At 48.2% G+C, this 19,246-nt stretch overlaps 1 protein-coding gene across 2 annotated transcripts in view; it reads right to left on the reverse strand.

The window, feature by feature from the left end:
- Window positions 1-487: 487 nt before the first annotated feature.
- ATL1 (atlastin GTPase 1) overlaps window positions 488-19,246 on the reverse strand; it is a 32,051-nt gene continuing 13,292 nt past the window's right edge. Inside the window, exons 4-14 of one of the 2 annotated variants that reach the window (XM_057408456.1) lie at window positions 18,503-18,607; window positions 17,742-17,792; window positions 15,753-15,809; window positions 11,613-11,705; window positions 10,543-10,681; window positions 8,556-8,683; window positions 7,833-7,889; window positions 6,975-7,046; window positions 5,534-5,965; window positions 4,350-4,364; window positions 488-1,282 (exon numbers count right to left, since the gene is read on the reverse strand). In XM_057408456.1, the coding sequence (XP_057264439.1) occupies window positions 1,172-1,282; window positions 4,350-4,364; window positions 5,534-5,965; window positions 6,975-7,046; window positions 7,833-7,889; window positions 8,556-8,683; window positions 10,543-10,681; window positions 11,613-11,705; window positions 15,753-15,809; window positions 17,742-17,792; window positions 18,503-18,607 (1,260 nt within the window). In that variant the 3' untranslated portion in view covers window positions 488-1,171. The remainder of the gene's footprint in view (window positions 1,283-4,349; window positions 4,365-5,533; window positions 5,966-6,974; window positions 7,047-7,832; window positions 7,890-8,555; window positions 8,684-10,542; window positions 10,682-11,612; window positions 11,706-15,752; window positions 15,810-17,741; window positions 17,793-18,502; window positions 18,608-19,246) is intronic. The other variant, XM_057408457.1, reaches the window with a different exon arrangement.

The raw sequence follows: 19,246 nt of genomic DNA on the forward strand, positions 1-19,246 counted from the left end.
GGGTTGTCCAGCTCTTTTGTTTTGCCTTTTAGAATGTCAAACTGTACAAGCAGAGCAAGGATCTGATCAGGATGGTGACAGGCAGAAGCTGAGGCTCTCTGAAGCCATGTAGGGTTTGGAGGCTCCAAGCTTGGCTGTGCTGAGTCACCAGTAGGGTCCCTCACATCAGGACAGGTGAAGGGTGGCTGGGGCTGTGGACCTCAGCAGCAACCCTTCCTTTCAGCTTGGCTTCACCTGAGAAGCTTTTCCTCTGCTAACAGCCGGAGACTTGGTTATTCCCAAGACTTGCAAAACTTGGCTTTACCTTGTTTGTGAGAGAAGCACCTTCCAGCGGTCAGTCACCCCTGGGCCAGAGGCAGGCCAGGAGTGTATTCCAAATACCAACTTGCCATTAAAAACACCAAAAAGGAAACCAAGAATGTGAGGAACCCAAGAAGAGAAGCTCTCACCTCATTAGTCAACAACTGCTTCCTGCACTACCACAGTCTTAGGAACTGACAGCAAACTTTAATAGTTCTGACGATAAAAGAATAGAACCGTTGAACACACTTCCGATGCGCAATAATGAATGTATATACAGAAATACAGCAAAATGTTCTCAGTACATCTACAACGTGGTGCTTTGTGCATCGGTTACCAACAGAAAAGTACGCTTTCCCTACCAAACCATTAACATACTGTAGCAGAAGTGCCTTTAACGGCTTCTGATAAAGCGAGTTAATACATTTTTGTTTTTATAATTAAACAGTTAATGGAAGAAAAAACTTGGTTACATGTTATAAGTTGTTCAAGTATCTGAAAATAAGTTGGCTTTTGAATAAGCTAAGGTCTGAAAGATTTTTAGTTGCAGTATCATGTAACTTATGAGGTTTTAGTGACTTTGTAACAAATTAAGGGGAAAATAAGGCTTTGTAATGAGCTGGGGAGTATGCTGGCTATTACAAATTAAAAGCACTTTGTAGTTGCGGCAGTACTAACATGTACATATGAACAAAATAAAAACATGCCGAGGTCATCCTGTCACACATGGCACCAAACCACCTTGCACAAGATGTGTTCTCCACTCACGCTCTTTGCAGCAGGAGCTTGTGAGGGGCATGAGGATGAGAGTTGCTGGACTGAGGATGAGGTTTCTGTGCCTCCTTCATGCATTGACAGGAACGCACTGGGGTTACAGCTTCTTCCTCTCCGAGCCCTCTGTGGGCTCTGCTTTCTGTGCAGGGAAGGCGTGCTGGTAGAGGTGCCTGTGTGTCGCCGCCGCGCTGTACAGCTTGTACAGAGCCTGGGAAAAGAGAGAAAGTGGTTGCGTCCCCAGCCCTGCTGCGTGCAATGAGCAGGGTCTGTGAAGCAGCCAGGTTCAAACCAGCCGTGGCATGCGGTTTGTTTTGTGCACTAACACTTGATTGCATCTGCCAAGAGGGAGAAGAATAAAGATCACCATTCACTGATTCAAGTGTCAGCTGTGGGAGGAACCCCCTGGAGCTGTATTAATCAAGGATGACCCAGAGTGTGAGTAAGGGACTCGCAGGGGTTAGGAGGTTTTCCCCTACAAGTTTCATGCACAGGAGTTCAAATTTCTGCATCCTCAGCATTTTGTTTTACACCACCAGGCAGGCACATACTGCATCATATAAAGGCTTTGCTATGCGATGTCTGATTGACTAGATTATTTTTCTGCAGATTGCAGACTGCATGGCTTCGGTTGGAAGAGACCTTAAAGCTCATCCAGTTCCAACTCCCTGCCACGGGCAGGGACACCTTTCGCTAGACCAGGTTGCTCCAAGCCCCATCCAACCTGGCCTTGAACACTGCCAGGGGTGGGGCAGCCACAGCTTCTCCGGGCAACCTGTGCCAGTGCCTCACCACCCTCACAGGGAAGAACGTCTTCCTAATATCTAATCTAAATCTCCCCTCAGTTTAAAGCCATTCCCCCTTGTCCTATCCCTACAGGTCCTTGTCAAAAGCCCCTCTCCAGCCTTCTTATCACCCCCTTTACTCACTGAAAGCTGCTCTAAGGTCTCACCAGAACCTTCCCTTCTTCAGGCTGAACAACCCCAGGTCTCTCAGCCCGTCTCTGTAGCAGAGGTGCTCCAGTCCTCTGAGCATCTTCATGGCCTCCTCCAGACTCACTCCAGCAGGTCCATGATCTTCTTACCCTGGGCCCCCTGTCTTTTCCTGTCTTGACAGAGAAGCCTGGCCTTCACAAACAGCAGCAACACAGGCTTCTACAGGGCAGGAGTGAGCAGACTGCAGCCTCAGAACCATCTCCACAGGGAGACAGGCAACAGCTGAACACCAGCAGCAGCCCCAGAAGGAGCTGCTGCAGTGGCTGCACCAGCGTGGATATGGGCTGTGTTTCCTGTACAGAAGTCACATCAGAGCTGTTGTGGGGCTGAGACACGGCTCCAACCCCAAGGGGTGGAGAGAGGCAAGTACCACCACTCTGTGTGGTGACACACCATGTCTCTCACCCTGACATGGGCTTTATACTGAGTGCAAATGGCACAGGAGAAGTCAAGATCCTCTCTCTGTATAGAAGATCTACCTGCAGCTATACCAGGTATAGCTGCAGAGGACTTAAAGTGACTACCTGTCACAGCGCTGTGATTTCAACTTGAAATGAACTTCTCATTGGGAAGGCAAAAGAAACTCAACCAAAACTCCACCAGCTCATGCAGGGGACCTGAAGACTGTTGGTGAGCCAGGATTTGCTCAGGATGGGGTGGGAAGAAGCAGAAAACTGGCAGGAGAAGCTGCAGCAAGGAGGAAGAGGGTGTAGGGGGTGTAGGGGCTGTTTGGGGTGATGCTTGACCTAATGGGCCTTAAGAAATGAAGTGGAGCTTGTCTGCATGTGTGTTGGGATTGTCTGGGAACATAGTGGATATGGTGAAGGAACCTTCATGCAGCTTCTTTGTGTTTGTCTTGAAAATACACCTTCACATCCTACAAGACAGACACTGAGGTGCTGCAGTGGGTCCAGAAAAGGCCAACAAAGCTGGTGAAGGGTCTGGAGAATGTCAGATGAGGAACACCTGAGGGAACTGGGGTGGCTTAGTCTGGAATTGGCTCAGGGGGGACCTTATTGCTCTCTACAACTGCCTGAACGGAAGTTGTAGCGATGTAGGGTCTGTCTCTTCTCCCAAATAACAAGTGATAATGGCCTCAAGCTCTGCCAGGGGAGGTTTAGACTGGATATTAGGAAACATTTATTCACAGAGAGGGTGCTCAGGCATTGGAACAGGCTGCCCAGAGCAGTGGTGGAATCACCATCCCTGGAAGCATTCAAAGACTGTGTAGATGAGGCTCCCAGTGACATCGTTTAGTGGTGAACTTGGCAGTGTGGGGTAAGGGTTGAACTTGATGATCTTAAAGGTCTTTTCCAACCTAGCTGATTCTATGATTCTATAAGGGACCTTGCAGTATTTTAGGCTTTTTTTTTTTCCTGCTAAACCAGTCTCATAGAACTGACTTTTACTTGACATGATTTGTTCAAGAGCGCATCAGTAGCAAAGACTCCGTTCCGCCTCTTGCTGCTGCACAAGCCAGAGCAAAGCCACAGACCCAGTGGGCAGAAAGCTGTTAGCTGCTCAGCATCTGTGGCTCAATGAGGGACCACAGTGCTGGCCTGGGCTGGCCACTGCCTGAAGGAATGGCTTGATTTTTAATCATACATTTTTTAGTGGCCTTTTGGACCCGTGAGAGCTGCTCCAGCTTTCTTTTAAGAGGAAATCCCCACAGAATGCCCTACAGAACTCACTGGCTGAACAGTGTTGACAGTGGCAGGTGGAGCTCTCGGGCTTTGGTGACACAATAAAAGCTGGAGCTATCTTTTGTCGCACACCTCAGTCAGACTGGGGTGGTCCTTGGCTACAATGCTGCATTAATGTACGTGTGCAGTAAGGCTGTCTTTATTGTTTTCATTAGATGTTGATGAGGCTGCCTGTGTGACACCTGCATGGTTGGTGTTTTGGTTTGACCTCTCAGCACAACAGGAAAATCCCCAAACAGAGCTGATGCATGGGAGAAAGATGAAAATCCCCATCACAACAAACATGCTCCTCACGCAAATCTCTCCCTGCTTGGCTTCCAGCACTGCCTGGAGTTCTGCACCCGCTTCAACACCCTTCCTCAGGAATCTGGATCCCAGGGAACCACCAGAGCCCAGCCACCAGTGAGTGCCCTGGTGCAGGGCCAGGATGCCAGATGCTGCCCAGAGCCCTTGTGACCCCCCTGTCCTCCATAAGCCCAAAGGAATGTGGCTGAAACGTGCATTTGGGTCCGAGACGCTTGTCCCCATCTGGCCCACGGGAGCTGAGTAGTGTTGCATGCAGAGAACAGGAGCCACTTACCTCATTTGTGCTTCCCTGGGGAGAGGCATTGGGAAGGGGGAAGACAGAGAAAGAAGAAACAATAGCATCTCTGTGTATCATGCATGGTGCTCATGCCTCTGGCCACAGCCACTTGCTGGTGCCACCATGCCTATGTATTCCCAGAGGGCTTGCCCCACACAGGCTGCCCCTCCCGCAGAAACCCCTCACAGCTCTGTCCACCCCTCCTGCAGCCGGTCCCAACTGGACACTGAGCACTCACATGGCACAGAGCTACAAGGGCATTGAACCCACTGGCATCATGGTGGGCAGAGTTGTGCCACCCAAGCCCCGATGCCAGCAGCAGAGCCAGCACTGCCCATCTGCACAGCTCGTCCTTGGGGAACCTTCTCTCCAGTTGGAAAGCAGCACAGCAGGGGTCAGCCTGGGCCAGGGAGCAGCCCCAGGCACTTTCACCTCTTTATTTTTTCCCAGCTGGGCAAGTTGCAAATGGGCAACGTCTCTGTGTTCCTGCTGGCTGTGTCCTGCTCTTGCTTAAATCCAAAATCCCTGCTCTGAACCAGGGGAGAAATAGAGTCTTTCTTTTCGACATACACAGACATGCACATGAAACGCACGCACACTGGCTCCGAGAATACCTTCTCAGTGGGAGCCTAGGCAAAGCTGCCCATTCCCACAAGGTCTGAGGCTCCACAAGCTAGCATTTGGTGATGGATAAGATGGGAAGAAAAAAAAACAGGCAGAACAAAATAGCTTGCTGTGAGTTTTCTCATCCCCAACCCCGATCTACACAGCTTGTCTTTCACACTGGGTAAGACTCAGAGGCTCGGCCTCAAGCAGAGGAAGGGGTGGTACACAGCTCCTGCCTTTGCTGTTCACTCCTGCTCTGTGACCCATCTCATACTGCCTATCTTGCCACAGTGAGGCCCATCTCCACTCCCCAAGACATCTCCCCTTTACAATCAATTAAAACGATTTCCTCTGTCCCTGCCTTCCCATTTAAAAGGTCTAAGGAATGGGTCTAATCTTACTGATCACAGCACAACCAGATCAAGCAGCTGGATCTGCCCAGGCAGGTCCAGCTAGAGAATCTAACAACCCTAAATGCAAAAGCCATTTCAAAATGGGAGGAAAAGCCCCAGGAAACTCAAGAACTTGGTGGGATTGGTTTTGGTTTGTTTTAAATCAAAAGCTCTTTATCCTACCTGGTCCCATAACGCTGCGGCCACTTGGTCTATTACTGCGCCCAGTTCTCTGTACTCCCCAGAGTATCTGATATATGCCCAGGTACACAGTGTGATAAGTGTCAAGCCCATGATCATGTTGCACAGACTGGCTATGATGTCCAAGCCAATGAAGCCGGTCACTCCAGCTATCACGTAAGTGATGAAGATGACCACAAAGAGTGTGGCAGGGGTGCGGGCAGCGTGGAAGATGTTCTTGCTGTCGTTGTGCTTGATGTACTGAATGTAGAGCTCATCTATCTCATTCTCCAGCTGCTGGAGGTAGCGACGGCTGAACTCCTCCCCACCCATCTTCTTCACCCCGCGAAACAGCTTCACAGCCTCCTCCTTCAGCTCCATGTGTTTGGTCTGGAGGTCACTAGGTGCAAGGAAGGGCTTGTCCCCACCACAGACCTGCATGGAAAACACAGTCCAATCACTCCAGAAATCTCAGCATCCACAGGTCCTCCTGTGCTGTGCCATGCACAAATCACTGGAGTTAGGGCTCCACAGGCTCCTGTTTGCCACGGACCACCACATCCTGAATGACCACCTGCATGACTGTGGTGTTTGGGACAGCTCTGCAGGGTGCAGGTAAAATCAGGGCAGCAGGTGTCTGCACTGGGAAGCTGTGTCCCACAGCTCCCTTACTCAGCTCACTCACAGCCCAAGCCAGGATCTTGGGCAACACTGACAGCTGAGCCACACTGAGCAAACCACGGTGTTTTCTAGTTCTGGAAGCTCTGCAGCATTTTACTTCTGCTTCAGAGCATGGACACATTGGTTCTAAGGCTCAGGGCAGTCCACAGGCAGTTTGGCCATGCAGCTCCAAACCTTCCTCCTGCCAACAGGCAGCAGTCTCCAGTACTGATGAACAGAGTGGGGCCCTGAAGTGGCTGGAGACAGGCAGGGGCTGAGCTTCACCTTAAAACATCACAACCAGACCTCATATGAGCTGAGAGATGGGCTGACGGGGCACAGCATAGGTGAAAAGACAGTTATAATGACTTTATCCCCTAATTAGCACCAGCCATAGCACAGGCTGCACAGTCACGAAGCACTGCTGCCCCACTACATCACATTTTTGGGCTGCATCTACCCATGCTGGGGAATATTGGGAAGATGATGCAAATTCAGCAGAGGCCAAGGCAGTCTGCAGCAAACTGCCATCAGATTAAACAGAGACTGTTTGTCAATCCCCCTCCCCTGTCCTGCTGTGATACCCTGATTGCCCTCCTCCAGCCTGCAAGAAAGCCCGTTTTCCACCATGAACAGAGAACCTCTTTGGGACCCTGAACGTGCAAACCAGTCCTGGGCATGTCCATGCTGGACATTTTCTACCACAGCCCAGGCAGGGAGGATTCCCCACGAGGACAGGAGAGCCGGGAGACATGAATGAAACAACATGCTGAGCACCACCTACCTCTTCCATCCTCCTGCTGTACGTGTCTTTGGCAGTGGCAACTGCTGCTAAATTGTTTGCTTCTGCTGTGGCCTGCAAGAAGGGCAAAAGGGGTACAAAGTTTAGCTGCAGAAGGACAGGGTTAGGATGTGTAATTGAAGAGTAGCAGGCTGCCTGGGTACCTACCCATGGTCCATGCATGTATGTGGCCAGGATATCTGCATAGACCCAAATGCTCATGTACAGAATTACACATTAAATTCCCTTGTCTCAGCCAAGTGTACTCTCCCCAGCCTCTGACCAATGCCAAATAAGATCATCCCTTATTTACATATCCAGTCTCCTCAGTACCCCCAGGCAAAAGCCTGCATGAAGAGAGGTCTCCTACCCTCCGAGTCAGAGCAACGAAAACTTTGGCTTCAGCTGTGGGAAACAGCAAGAAAACAGACAGAAAGCTCAGTCATATGTAAACAGCTACAGCTGCAACCTCCCGCAAAGCTGTCTGGCTCAGAGAGCAGAGCTGCGGCCCAGCAGCTGCTGCCTGTGTGCGGGGCCATGTCACCTCCATGTGTGGCCCCACTGCAGCCAAAGATGACGCTTTTTACCTGCAGGGGAATGATTTCAGCTAAGCTGGCTGCTGCTGTGTGCCCAGCCAGCCAAGGTGCATGAGCCATGCTGCCGGAACTGCTCAGCCATGTCAGACTCATGACTGCCAAATGCTTCCAAAAGGGCTGTTTCTTGGGTTGTTACAATAAGGAGTTTGAAATCAAATCACAGAAGACCCAATGTACTGCACTACATGGGCACCTCTAACAATTAACTGGAAATCAACACCAATTATGGTGCATGAATATCCTCCAGCTGAGCCCTGCCACATACCTGCAGCATTGACTTTGGATGTGGCAATTCTTCCCCTTGGTAGATCTTTATGTACGCCTGCAAAACAGTGCAGAGAAAATGAAATCACATTGAATGCAGCACACATGAGCAACATGCAAACACCCCCACCCAGTCCCAGCCACAGCTTTAAGCAGGATGTTAAAGCACAGAAGAGGACATTCCTGGCACAGGATGGCTTTGGCAAGGGATGCTCTGTCAGAAAATGCTACTTAACATGGCTCAAGGTCAACTCCTTGGGTGGTCTGAGTCAGTCACTCAATGCTCTTGCTCCACCACTTACACCAAGTATCTCTGCCCTCAGATTTGCACCTACCTCCACCCTACATTGAAGGAGAAGGAGCCAGAGTCAGGTAGCCCTGGAGAGCAGGTTGTGAGAATTACTCACTGATATCTTGCACTAAAATGTTCCAGTAGTCATGACAACAAAAAACAGCTTTTTCCAAAGGCAACAGGAATACAACCCTCAGCCTGCCTCCCTCTCCTCCTCAATTCTCCAGGGGAGAAAATCAGCTCTGCCCACTTCTTGGACTTACCGTATGGTCAAATACATGACCATGAGGTGTTTGCTTTCTGCAGCAGTGAGAGTCAGGACTATTAGCTAGATCAAGAACATTTCCAGCCATCGAGTGCTGGCTTGCCTGCTGCTGTTCCCCTTCAATTATAGCCAAAGTTCAAGCATGCCACCGACAAATAAGCCAATACCTTAAAATACTCCACAAGGCCTCGGCAGGTGATATGGTTTCCATTGATCTCCTTAACATCCAGGTTCTCAGGACTAAGAAGCCAGGGAATCAAAATCTTCAAGTTCTTGATGAACTCATCATCTATTTCTGGAAATAAAACCCAATGTCATCAGTACCAGCCCAATGCCAGACCTATGCTTCAGTGTGCACTGACATAAAAAGAGCAGTGGAGTCAAGCCGGAGGCTCAGACACCCTGTAATTTAGTGATGTGAGCACCCAGAAATGATCATGGCCCCATTTAAGTTGTTACTTAACCCATGGACAGAATATACAGTTGTGCTACATCCACAAACCAACTTCATGGTCTCAAAAATATGAACTCAAACACAAATGTGACTGTACTGGGGAAAAAAACTGCTTCTGTTGATGACTCTGATAAATGTGCACACAACACTGATAGCCAGAGAGCAGCATCTTCTTGCCTAGACACATACACTCTTAACAAATCATGACCTTTAGTGGGCAGGGCATAGATACATGATGCACCTTCCCTTTGGTCTGCTCCATAGCACCCGTAATGGAAAAGTTCTGCCAGGACTCAGGCTCTTTGGCTCTCATCCCTGCCACCTCCTGTGCCAGGGATGCTAAGATGTTCTATCCTGAGTTCTTGGTCCTCTATGAACCCATATGTGAAATTCTCATTGCAAAGCATTTCAAAGCTTTGCAAACCATTAGGTGCTTAGTACAAGTATACTAAAGACTCCTGTGAGTGACTGTGCATTTACACTGCACCATTAGACAGCCCTTGATGCAGGTACGGGCACAATCTCTACTCCTAGCAGCCTGTCCCCTTTGCCAAAGAACAGAGCTGGAGTGGGGCACTGTTTGAGGAGGCCATGGGCTGCTTGTGTCACTTCAACAGAGGCTAAGTCACCTCCTAATAGTCATGTCTTCACAGTGGCTGATATCCATTTATTGCCATTTAAATTAAACTCTATGAGGCTGAAGACCAAAAAAACAATGCAACATCCAGGCATTTGTAAGGAGAGGGGAGGTTTCCCTACATCACTTCCATCAGCCCACAAAAAGCTGCATACAGTTCTGAGGGAACAAGGAGATGGTGTCAAGAAGCTGCTGACAACTCCTGTACCTGTTCTGCACACACCACTTGTTCAATACTAATCAGCACCTGAAATTAAGGAGGGAATTAACAGAGATCAGCTCCATTTCCACAAACACACTTCCCCACTGCTGCCTCACTGTCCTGCTTGCTGGTTAGCACAGAGATTGCCAGAAGAACATATCTGATCACTAGGTGGACAAAAGCAGAGGAAAATCAACACGCTGGTAAGCAGCTGGCTCACAACAAACAATTAATCCACAGCATGTGGCTCCTTTCAGGGTGGAGAATCTTACCACAGCTTTTTTACCTTCCCCTTTTTTTGACCTGTTGGACTAAGTCTGCCCTGTAGGGAAACCACTGATCAGATAAGTCAGGAAGATTAAATATTCCTTGGAAAGCTTTTCAAAGTGAAATAACATTCCCTTGAAAGCATGTGTAACCAGCCTTCCACTCTCCACAGGCACCAGCCTGCCTTGCAGCAACCAGTCTGCACCACTCTGCATCTGTGCTGAACTCCAAGTGAGGCACAGGAGTTAACTGCAGGGTTAACATCACATCCATGAACTTCCTGCCTCAGTCCTGCCCTTCTCTTTTTGCCTACCAGCCATCTGCCCCAGTGTATGTATTGCCGGTGGCTCCAAAACCTTTTCAGCCTCCCAAACCTTATCCACCTTCATCTCTGTCTTGGCCTCCATACGTTTCTGGCCTCCGTATCTGCCTGCTGATTCAGAAGAAGTAGCCAGGCTCGTGTATGTCACTGGGAGGAGGATCCAACTCCTCTCCCAGAAGTTTTTTCATGGAAAATACTTAGAGAATTTCAGGAACCAGCAGAACACAGAATCTAAGAAATCAGCTTAAGAAAACAGACCTTTGCCTTCGTACCTTTCAGTTTTCCGTCGAAATTAGGGTTGGTGGCAACTTTCAGGCCTGGGTGAGGCAAGAGGAAGCAGGAGATTTTGGTGAAGCAGGAATGGATGTGCTTTCTGACATTCTGCAGCTCTTCATGCTGATTTCCTGAGACCTGCAAGAGACCAGTCTGGGGTCAAGGGGCTTCCTTCTGATAGGGACACCAGTAATACTGGGCCAGAGGTGCTGGCAGGAGAACAGGGTACTCAGCACTGTGGCTGCTTACAGCAGGAAAAAGCAACACAGAAGTAGGAATATGCTGTGCAAGGTCAAAGACAAGGCTCTTCCAGTGACCAAGGACCTAGCATATCTCTGACCACATGCCCTGGGGCATGTTATTATCGTTTGGAAAATGTGCATGTCCACGTATGACAGGAATACAAAAACATTTGGGATTTCCCACTAGGGCCTTTCTTGTCTCACATTTAATTAGGTCTCTCCACTACCAAATCACCCATGCATTTCCTGATTAATCCCAGTGGAACCCTTGCCCATCATTTTTACTTTACAACTACCTATTACTAAAACATCATTCCTGATCTCTTGGGAATCTGCTGACTCCCATCTCTACCCCCTCTCCCTGCTACTCCCAGCAATGAGCCCCACGGAGCCTAGGCTTGGCCAGTAGCCTGGCACAAGCTGCCTGGGCACAAGCCCTCCACTGAACATGGCAAGGAAATTCAGCCTCCTAAAAAGCCTCCTCTGTGATTTTAAAGCACTGGCTAAGTGTGACCATAACCAGCATCTCTATACGCTACAGTGCACATCTAGCAGCCAGTGCTGTGGCCACACAGCTGAAACCTCACTGGTGCCAGTGCTCTGCATCCCATTTCCTGCCCCCTGCCCAGGTTTACACCCTCCAGTGCTGCTCCCCCTCAGACCAAGGTCTCACTCTCATGCCCTGTGCACTCTCCATCCACACAGGTAATGGCAGTGTATCATCCCTGGGTCACAAGCCAGATTTGCCTCTTCACTCTCCATCACCCACGAGCATGTCCCCAGGTTAACACTGCTGATTAAGTGAGCCCAGATCAGAAAGAACGCACCTTCAGCCGCTTCTCCAAAAATCTTGCACCACCATCAGATCCATAGGAAAATTCATAAGGGAAGCTCCAGTCACGAACAAGGAATATAAGGGACTAGAAAAGAGACAGAAACACAACTGGGTCAGTGTCAATCAGCACCCACTGAATCAAAGTCACCACCTGCTCCAGAACCAGTTCAGAAAAATTCATCTTTCAAGGGTGTTGCTCTGTTTTCTGCTAATCATAGGATCAGGACTCGCTGTATGAGATGTCCAACCCTGCCCTTTTGATAATCAAAAGGAGCTTCATGAGGATTTCAGGGCTTCCCTCCCTGCCACTACCACTCGCAGCAGATGTCAGAGCCCACAGCAGTGGCAGAAACCCCTGCACCCTTGCCACAACCTTCAGACCACAACAAAACCTGGCCCTGAGTCTCTGCCCAGCTCCAGCATCATCTCACACCTTTCCTGGTGGAAATACCAGCCTGTGCAAGGACACCCCATCACAGCACTGAGACCACGCAGACTCGCTGCATGTGTGGCTGTGTCCTACAAGGGGAAGTGGGAAGCAGACTTCCCCTTGTACCAGTTTGCTGGGTGGCAGTTTGATTTCCTAGCTTGAAAAAGAGCGTCAATCCTTTAAACTGCAAAACAAGAAAGAGATTTCTGCTAACCAGGACAAAAGGCAATGAGCTCCCTAATTCCAGCCACATTTAGTTCCATCCTATGGGAATTTTACAGGCTCATTTTTTCAGTCTTTTCCACTGGGCAGCCTTCCAGACAGACTTTTAATGAGAAACAGATGCAGGATAACAAGGCTGAATAAGAAATCACTGGCTTTTGTAATCTTTATTGAGGCATTTGAAGTTCCTATGCAATAAATAAATAAATACCAGCATGGTCAACTTGCAATCTTAAAAATAAAGTTTTTTAAACTGTTTTCAGAAGAAATCATGTCTCCAGTGCCTCATTTGTGCAAGGGACCTATGTCCCCTGTAATGAATACACAGCTTGGAGGAGGGGAAGCCCTGAACACCAAACTCCAGGAGGGCCTGGCAGAGGTGCCAAGGTTCCTCTCATGCACATGAATAAGCAGGTCAGCAAGCGGAATCTATTTCATTGGAATTCCCCTAAAAAATGGCTATGTTTAGAACAAAGATGTAGTGGAAGGAGGGAAAATATTTCCTCTCATTATTCTTCCATAAAACATCAGGAAAGCTTAAAAAAAAAAAAACAGTGTGCTGGCCATCTCTAACTGCATGACAAACCACAGCAACTGCACCCAGTTAGTGTTTCAGGACACGCTGTTCTTTTGGAGACCGTGAGATGCTTAGGAGGCATGTCCATGTTTAGGACTTTTCCACAAACACATGCCCTGCACTGCTTGACTTGGGAATTATTTTCTTCTTTCTGAAGCAGAACTGTTCCAGACGTGCTGTCTTTGCCATGCCCCACAGCCACCCTCAGCCCAGCAAACTGCCGGTACCACGCTCAGCCTTCACAAAGGCATCATGACCATCTGGCAAGGGCTCCTGGGGCAGCACAGTTACACCTCAGCGCATGTGCATGGACACACCATGGAGAGGAGAGAGCCGAAGGGATATGTTGATTTTCCACTGCCAAGTCTTACTTCCTTTCCAGCAGGATCAATGCAACTGCCTCACTATCCACACTTTCTCTGCACTCTCTGCTTGGCAGCATTTTCCTATAGGAGCTGTTTTCCAAAGCCTCCTTTACACATTTGTATATTTTAAGGACAAAAGAGGTTCAGCTTGTTTGACTTACACACGTGGAATCTTGACCAACAAACTCAAGCTGTAGACTCTCTCCTGCAAAGAGAGCTGTCTCAGTTTAAAGCCTGCAGCTACCACAGAAGCCCCTGCATCTCTCATTAAGCCACGCTACCCATTAAGTTGCCCCTCATTAACAGCGCTCCTCATTGCTAGTCTGACTTTGTCCAGTCTCACGTACAGACACTGAGTGGCATGCTGCCCCATCCTCCCCAGCTTATTCACCATTACCCTTTCCCTGCTTCCTAAACAAAACACTCAGCTGCCTTTAAAAAAGTGCTCTGCAGGATAAGGCCACTTTGCAGTGTGGACAGGAGGTCTCCATTACTCACCTGGCCACATCCCCATCAACCCTTCTACCAAATTTCATCACATCTAAAAGGGTTACCAGCAGCCATTTGGTATTTTTCCCCAGATCAGTAATAAAGATGACAGTGAATCAGAGAGACCCTGGGGATAGCCCGAAGGAAACACTTCTGAAGAATTATGATTCCCTATTAAAATTAGTTAAGTGCGCTCTGTCATCTATCAGTTAATGAGTTTTTAATCCATATATAATGGATTAAAACACACAAAGCTGACTTTATATGTTGTTCATTTGCTTTTAATCAGCATGGTAGGGAGATAAGACTTGCAGAAAGCAACATACCATGGTGATAGTTACCTTTATCAACTGAACTCGTGGTCTTTTAAAAGTTGATAATGGGATTGTTTTACAAGACTTGCTATCCACAAAAGTGTGTGACTTCACAGCAATTACAGTCTTTGGTAAAATCAGAGCCTATTATCCAGTCCTAATGACTTAAGCATATTTAAGTTTCCCCTTACAGCCTCCTTTTTATTGATGGAGTAGGAAGTATTTCACTTTCACTGAAATATTTGGCTTCATTATCCTAATAGTTTTTAAATAAGGAACAGGAATATTTGTTTTATTTCTGGCTTTTTTCTGTACTTCTTCTAGCTCTTGCTACTACGAGTCATCTATTTTTACTGGTAGCTTTCACATCATTTATCAGTCATCTGCCCATGCCAGCATCCAATATACCCTTAAAGTTCCCAAAAAATCTTGATTTACCCATTTGTTGTATATTTTAAACTTTTAATTTTATTTCCACTTCCTGACCACAGATACCCTATAAACCCCTTAGGCCTGCCACCACGGTGGTGAGGATAGCAATTCTCTTTTTATGTTGGAACACAAATGTAAATAGCCATAACCCGTTCCCAATTACCATTTGATTTTTTTACGGTATGGTTTGCTCTGTGCTGTGGTCCACTTTAGGAAGCTCACAAACCCCCATCCAACTACCACCTAACCTATCATGGATGCCAGTTGTAGTTGGACCAAGACATTAGGAATCTCAAAGAGCATCTGGTTAAAGGAACAACTTGCACAGCACAAGGCCATAGCCCCACAGAAGGTGTTTTCCTTCTATTTGTCACCCTGATTATGCAATGAGCCTTGCAGCTCCAGTGCAGTGTGAGGACACATGGGGACCTCACAGCATTGCTCCCTCCATCCCCTTAGCTCCCTGCTCACACCTGGTCCCACAGATGCCCGAAAGCTTCAAAACTCGACCACTTGCCCAGCCTCCCAGGCACAAGGGTTCAGTGCAGTAATAATCAAAGCCACACAAAAACACAACTCCATCTGTGAAAGGACTGGAGCTTTAGTGAGCTGCCACAGCCCTGTCATGGGTGCCTTCTGCTCCCCTACCTTCTGCTTTGTCTCTTTTCATTCATATTCACTCTCTTCCTGGAAGGGGCTGTCACAGCCAACTATACTCCCACCCCTGGAGCTGCTCACAGCCCTCATGTCCAGAGCAAGCTGGCATCTGCCTGACACTCCCTTTTTGAAAGCCAGCTTTTCACAGGTTGGAAGGCTGCAGGCTGAACAGATGTCCCTTATTTGAAGTGAAAGCCCCACTTAAACCAAGCTTTCCCACAGCTCTGCTGTCACTCGTGAGAGCTCTCAGCTAATCCTCATCCTTTCATTTTGCAGGCACAGGGATTCCCAGGGCAGGCGGGTTCAAACCTCTCAGAGCAAAGGCTGGGCAGAGCTCCTGAGTAGACGGCATGACAAACCTGCACCAAAACCTGACTGCTTTCCAGGCCTGGCAGGACAGGGCAGTGCTCTTGAGATGGCAAGGATTCAGAGAGGAAAGAGAGAGAAATGTTGGATACATTTGGAAGCTTCTTTGGAGGCAAGGAAGCACGAAACCTCTCCTTCGCGCAGCTGAAGTGCTTCCCAGGCCTCCCTATCTCCTCCCGTCCTGCAAACTGCAGTGACACCTCGTGGCGAAGTCAACCAGCCTGGGGACAAGCCACCTCCGGCACTGCAGACGGGAGCTGGCCAGGACCCTCGGACTCACCTGGAAAGGTTTCAGGAATGTCTCCTCCATGGCCAGCCGGCCATACTCGGTGAAAAGCTGGAAGGAGAAGCAAAGACCAACAGGAGTGTTAGCGGGTCAGTGTGCATGGCCGGACAGGGAGCTGTGGGCCACACAAGCAGCAAGGGACAGTTGTTGACTGAGGGCTAACAGCACCATTTGCAGAGCTGGAACAGAAACTGGTGAGCTGTATGCTTTTGGTTCACATACGAGAGGCACACAGAGCTGTTATGGAGAGCCACCATGCTGAGCCCTCATGTGAAAGATCTCAGCCTGGAATTTTTGGTTGCCAAATCTGTGAAAAACGGCTCAAACCAGCTGCTTGCTATTGCTTTCATACCAACCAGGAACTTCACGTGCTACAGGGGACTGCTGGAACCCCTGCTCTCTTTAAACACTCCAGGAAGAAGCGGAAATTAATTCAGAAATAAGTACTTTCCCTGCAAACCCCACTGTGCAAAGACCGTTGAGATCAGCCTCCCAGCAAAATGTGAAGGCTCTCCAGTCTCTCTGGACTCTAATTTCTAACTATATATAAATTTCACAATAATGTATTTCACAGATGCCTAAAAATGGGTCAGGCTGTTAAACAATGGCTTAAAATCCAAACTGAAAGATCAGAGTCACACTGGGTAAGTTCAGTGTTAAAAAGGCATTATTATTAAACATATTTACTGACTGAAATTATACAGAAGGTCTTCAAATGCTAGTTTTTTCCAGCTGGAGTTTTTCTTTTCTTTTTCTTAAGCTCCTGGAAAAAACTACCTAGCCAAACAACCACCTAAACAGAAGAGAAAGCTAGAGGTAATACCAGGAAATGGGCAGGACACCTGTGTCACAAAAATCCCATTAGCTACTTGCCTCCAACAGTCAGGGATGCAATTACTCTAAGGGGTCACCTGTACTGAGCCAGTACCAGATGTCAATATCCAGGCTTACAAATGGCTATCTAATTTCTCTGGGCTTCTCCTAACAGTACAAATAATGAGCAACGAAGTCCTGCAGCATGAACAGTGCAACTTCTGCATCAGATTTCCTGTCATTTAAGTCAAATAAGCACTTTTACTGCCCCTACTCACAGAGCAGTGGATGGACACTCGGCAGCAGGAGTACCACAGACACAGAGTTGACTCAATGGTCACTGAGTCCAATACATGGACTCAATGATCTTAAAGGTCTTTTCTAACCGGAATGATTCTATGGTTTTATAACTAATCTGGATCCTTTACAATTACCAGTCACTTTAGCCCCTTGCTACACATCACTGCATGTTTCCAGCCTCATGGGTCAGTCCTGGCCTCTAAAGTCTACTTCCTGAGGAACCCCACCATAACCCTGTGGAAGGATACACAGGCCAGTGTGGGCTATACCCAGACTGTCTGCTGCAGACTGTGATGCGTGCTCCACACTGAGAGGCCTTGTGATGGGTACTCTGCACTGTCTGATGCTCGTTTAACCACATCAGTAAAAAGTCAACTTAATCCCCTCTGACTGCAGCACCACCCATGCCAACTGGTCCCATGCAGTGTGGACATATAAAAAGATACTGCCTTCCACTTTGCAGCTTTACATAGCTGAAGACCATCACCACCTCCACTCACAGTCACTTTTGTCTCCTGACTTAGCAGTCTTGATTCTTTCAGTATCTCAGTGCCCTTCACCCACCGGCTGCAGCACAAAGCACAGCCATGGGCCTTTTGCAACTCCACAGGTTCAAAACAGTCCCTGGAACAGTCCTGGTGAGTGTTCCACTGACTGCCCTTCCAAAGGACACAGGCCCCCAAGAAGCCACATTAAAAAGCATAAGCAAGACAAGTTTCAACCCAAGTGACTGTTCCTCCATGAACCAGTATGAGAACTGAGAAATGGAGGCTCCAAATGTGAAAATGCCTTTCCAGAGCAACAGTCTGCAAGTGCAGAGTGTAATCCAGGCACCCCAGTTCTGCAGAGCAGCAGGGACAAGGGTCTTACCTGCAAGTGCTGCAGATCATCCTCCTGCACATTCTGGGACAGGTTATAAACCTGCATTTAAAAACAAAAACTTCAGAACACTCAAAATGGCCTGTCCTTTGGACCAACACAGCGGTCAGTGTGGTCCAACTCCACAGCATTATCATGGGGACACAGACAAAGTCATAGCTGCCTGTGGTGCTGGTACAAGGCTCTAAGCACAGTCATACTGCTGGACAGACTCACACAGTCGGACAGACAGGCATTGCTGGAGCAAAACTCTCCAGCATGGGAGCACCAGCCTGGAATCCTGTCAGGTCCAAATGATGTTCCTTCTCCATTTTTATTATGTGCTGAGTTCTATATGAAGACACACTTTCCACATTCACACTGCCCTCTAAACGCAAAGGCCAGATGGTAGGAAGGGAAGCCCTAACAGGCTATGTGGCTACTGGTGTGTGAGCCCCTCCAGCCCAGAGGTTCCTCAGTGCCAGCAGCACCAAGACAAAAGCTTCCCCAGTTCCACAGACCAAGGTCCCTTCCTTTTTGGTAGCTGGAAGCAAAGGGTGGAACTGCTGCTGGCCCTGCTCTTGAGGCAAGATGAGGAGATGAGACTGTTCCCTGTGATGATGAAGTCATATATGAATCTTGTACTCAGTGCAGCCAACACACTGGCCTTTAGCTTGCTCACCAAAGGCCCTGCCTAGCTGCTGTGTTAGGCAGGTGCTAAGCTACTGGGTTTCTGCCACTTCCCTTTAGGAAGTGATTGCTGTGATTCTTACCTGTATTGAGCTGATCATTGTGCTTAGGGCAAACACAGTTGCCGAATCCCGCAGGGTGGACTGGCTGTCAAAGGTTCCCTGTGTATCCATCAGCAACACTGCAACCTGAGAGGCAGAAAGCTCCATGTCAGCTTGGATGCGCCCATTCAGCATCTGCATCCAAGTAAAATCACTCAAATGTCAAAGGGATGTGGTCAGGGGTGTGAATGTCAGCTGCATTTTTGTACTGGGAATCTCACTGTTCCTGCCTCAGACTTAAAATTGGTGGAGGGTAAATAAAAAGAACAGCCCCAGACACTCCAGACAGTGCGATGACTCCAGCAGGCAGTGAAATGAATGCTATGCAAGGCAGAGGAGGGAACTGCTTTGCTCCTCAAATACTTGCTGCCAGTGTGGCTAGGTCTTTTCCGGAGTCTGCATTAGCTTCGTGTCACAGAAGGTAAACTCAGTAGCGCATCACACCTCCTTGACCCAAAACACATTCAACCAGTATTAGAAATCACACCGTGAATAATTCTGCATCACTTTGGTGTCGGGCTCTTTGTTAAAGAGTAGATGAATACGAATATTTCTGCTATAAATCAAATTTATAGGATGTCCCAAAATCCAGTCTGCATTGTGTTTGACCATCCTGAACGAAGACATGCCATTTTACAGCAGCTACTGCTCTAGGGAGGGGATGTAGTTTGCAAGGACCTCAGATTCAAGATCTTTGGGAATAGAAGAAAAATAAACTCTGGGATA

The sequence above is a fragment of the Pezoporus wallicus genome, unplaced genomic scaffold (genome assembly GCF_028554395.1).
Source record: "Pezoporus wallicus isolate ANWC-B61680 ecotype Strahan unplaced genomic scaffold, APGP_CSIRO_Pwel_v1 contig_13350, whole genome shotgun sequence".
NCBI lineage: Eukaryota > Metazoa > Chordata > Aves > Psittaciformes > Psittacidae > Pezoporus > Pezoporus wallicus.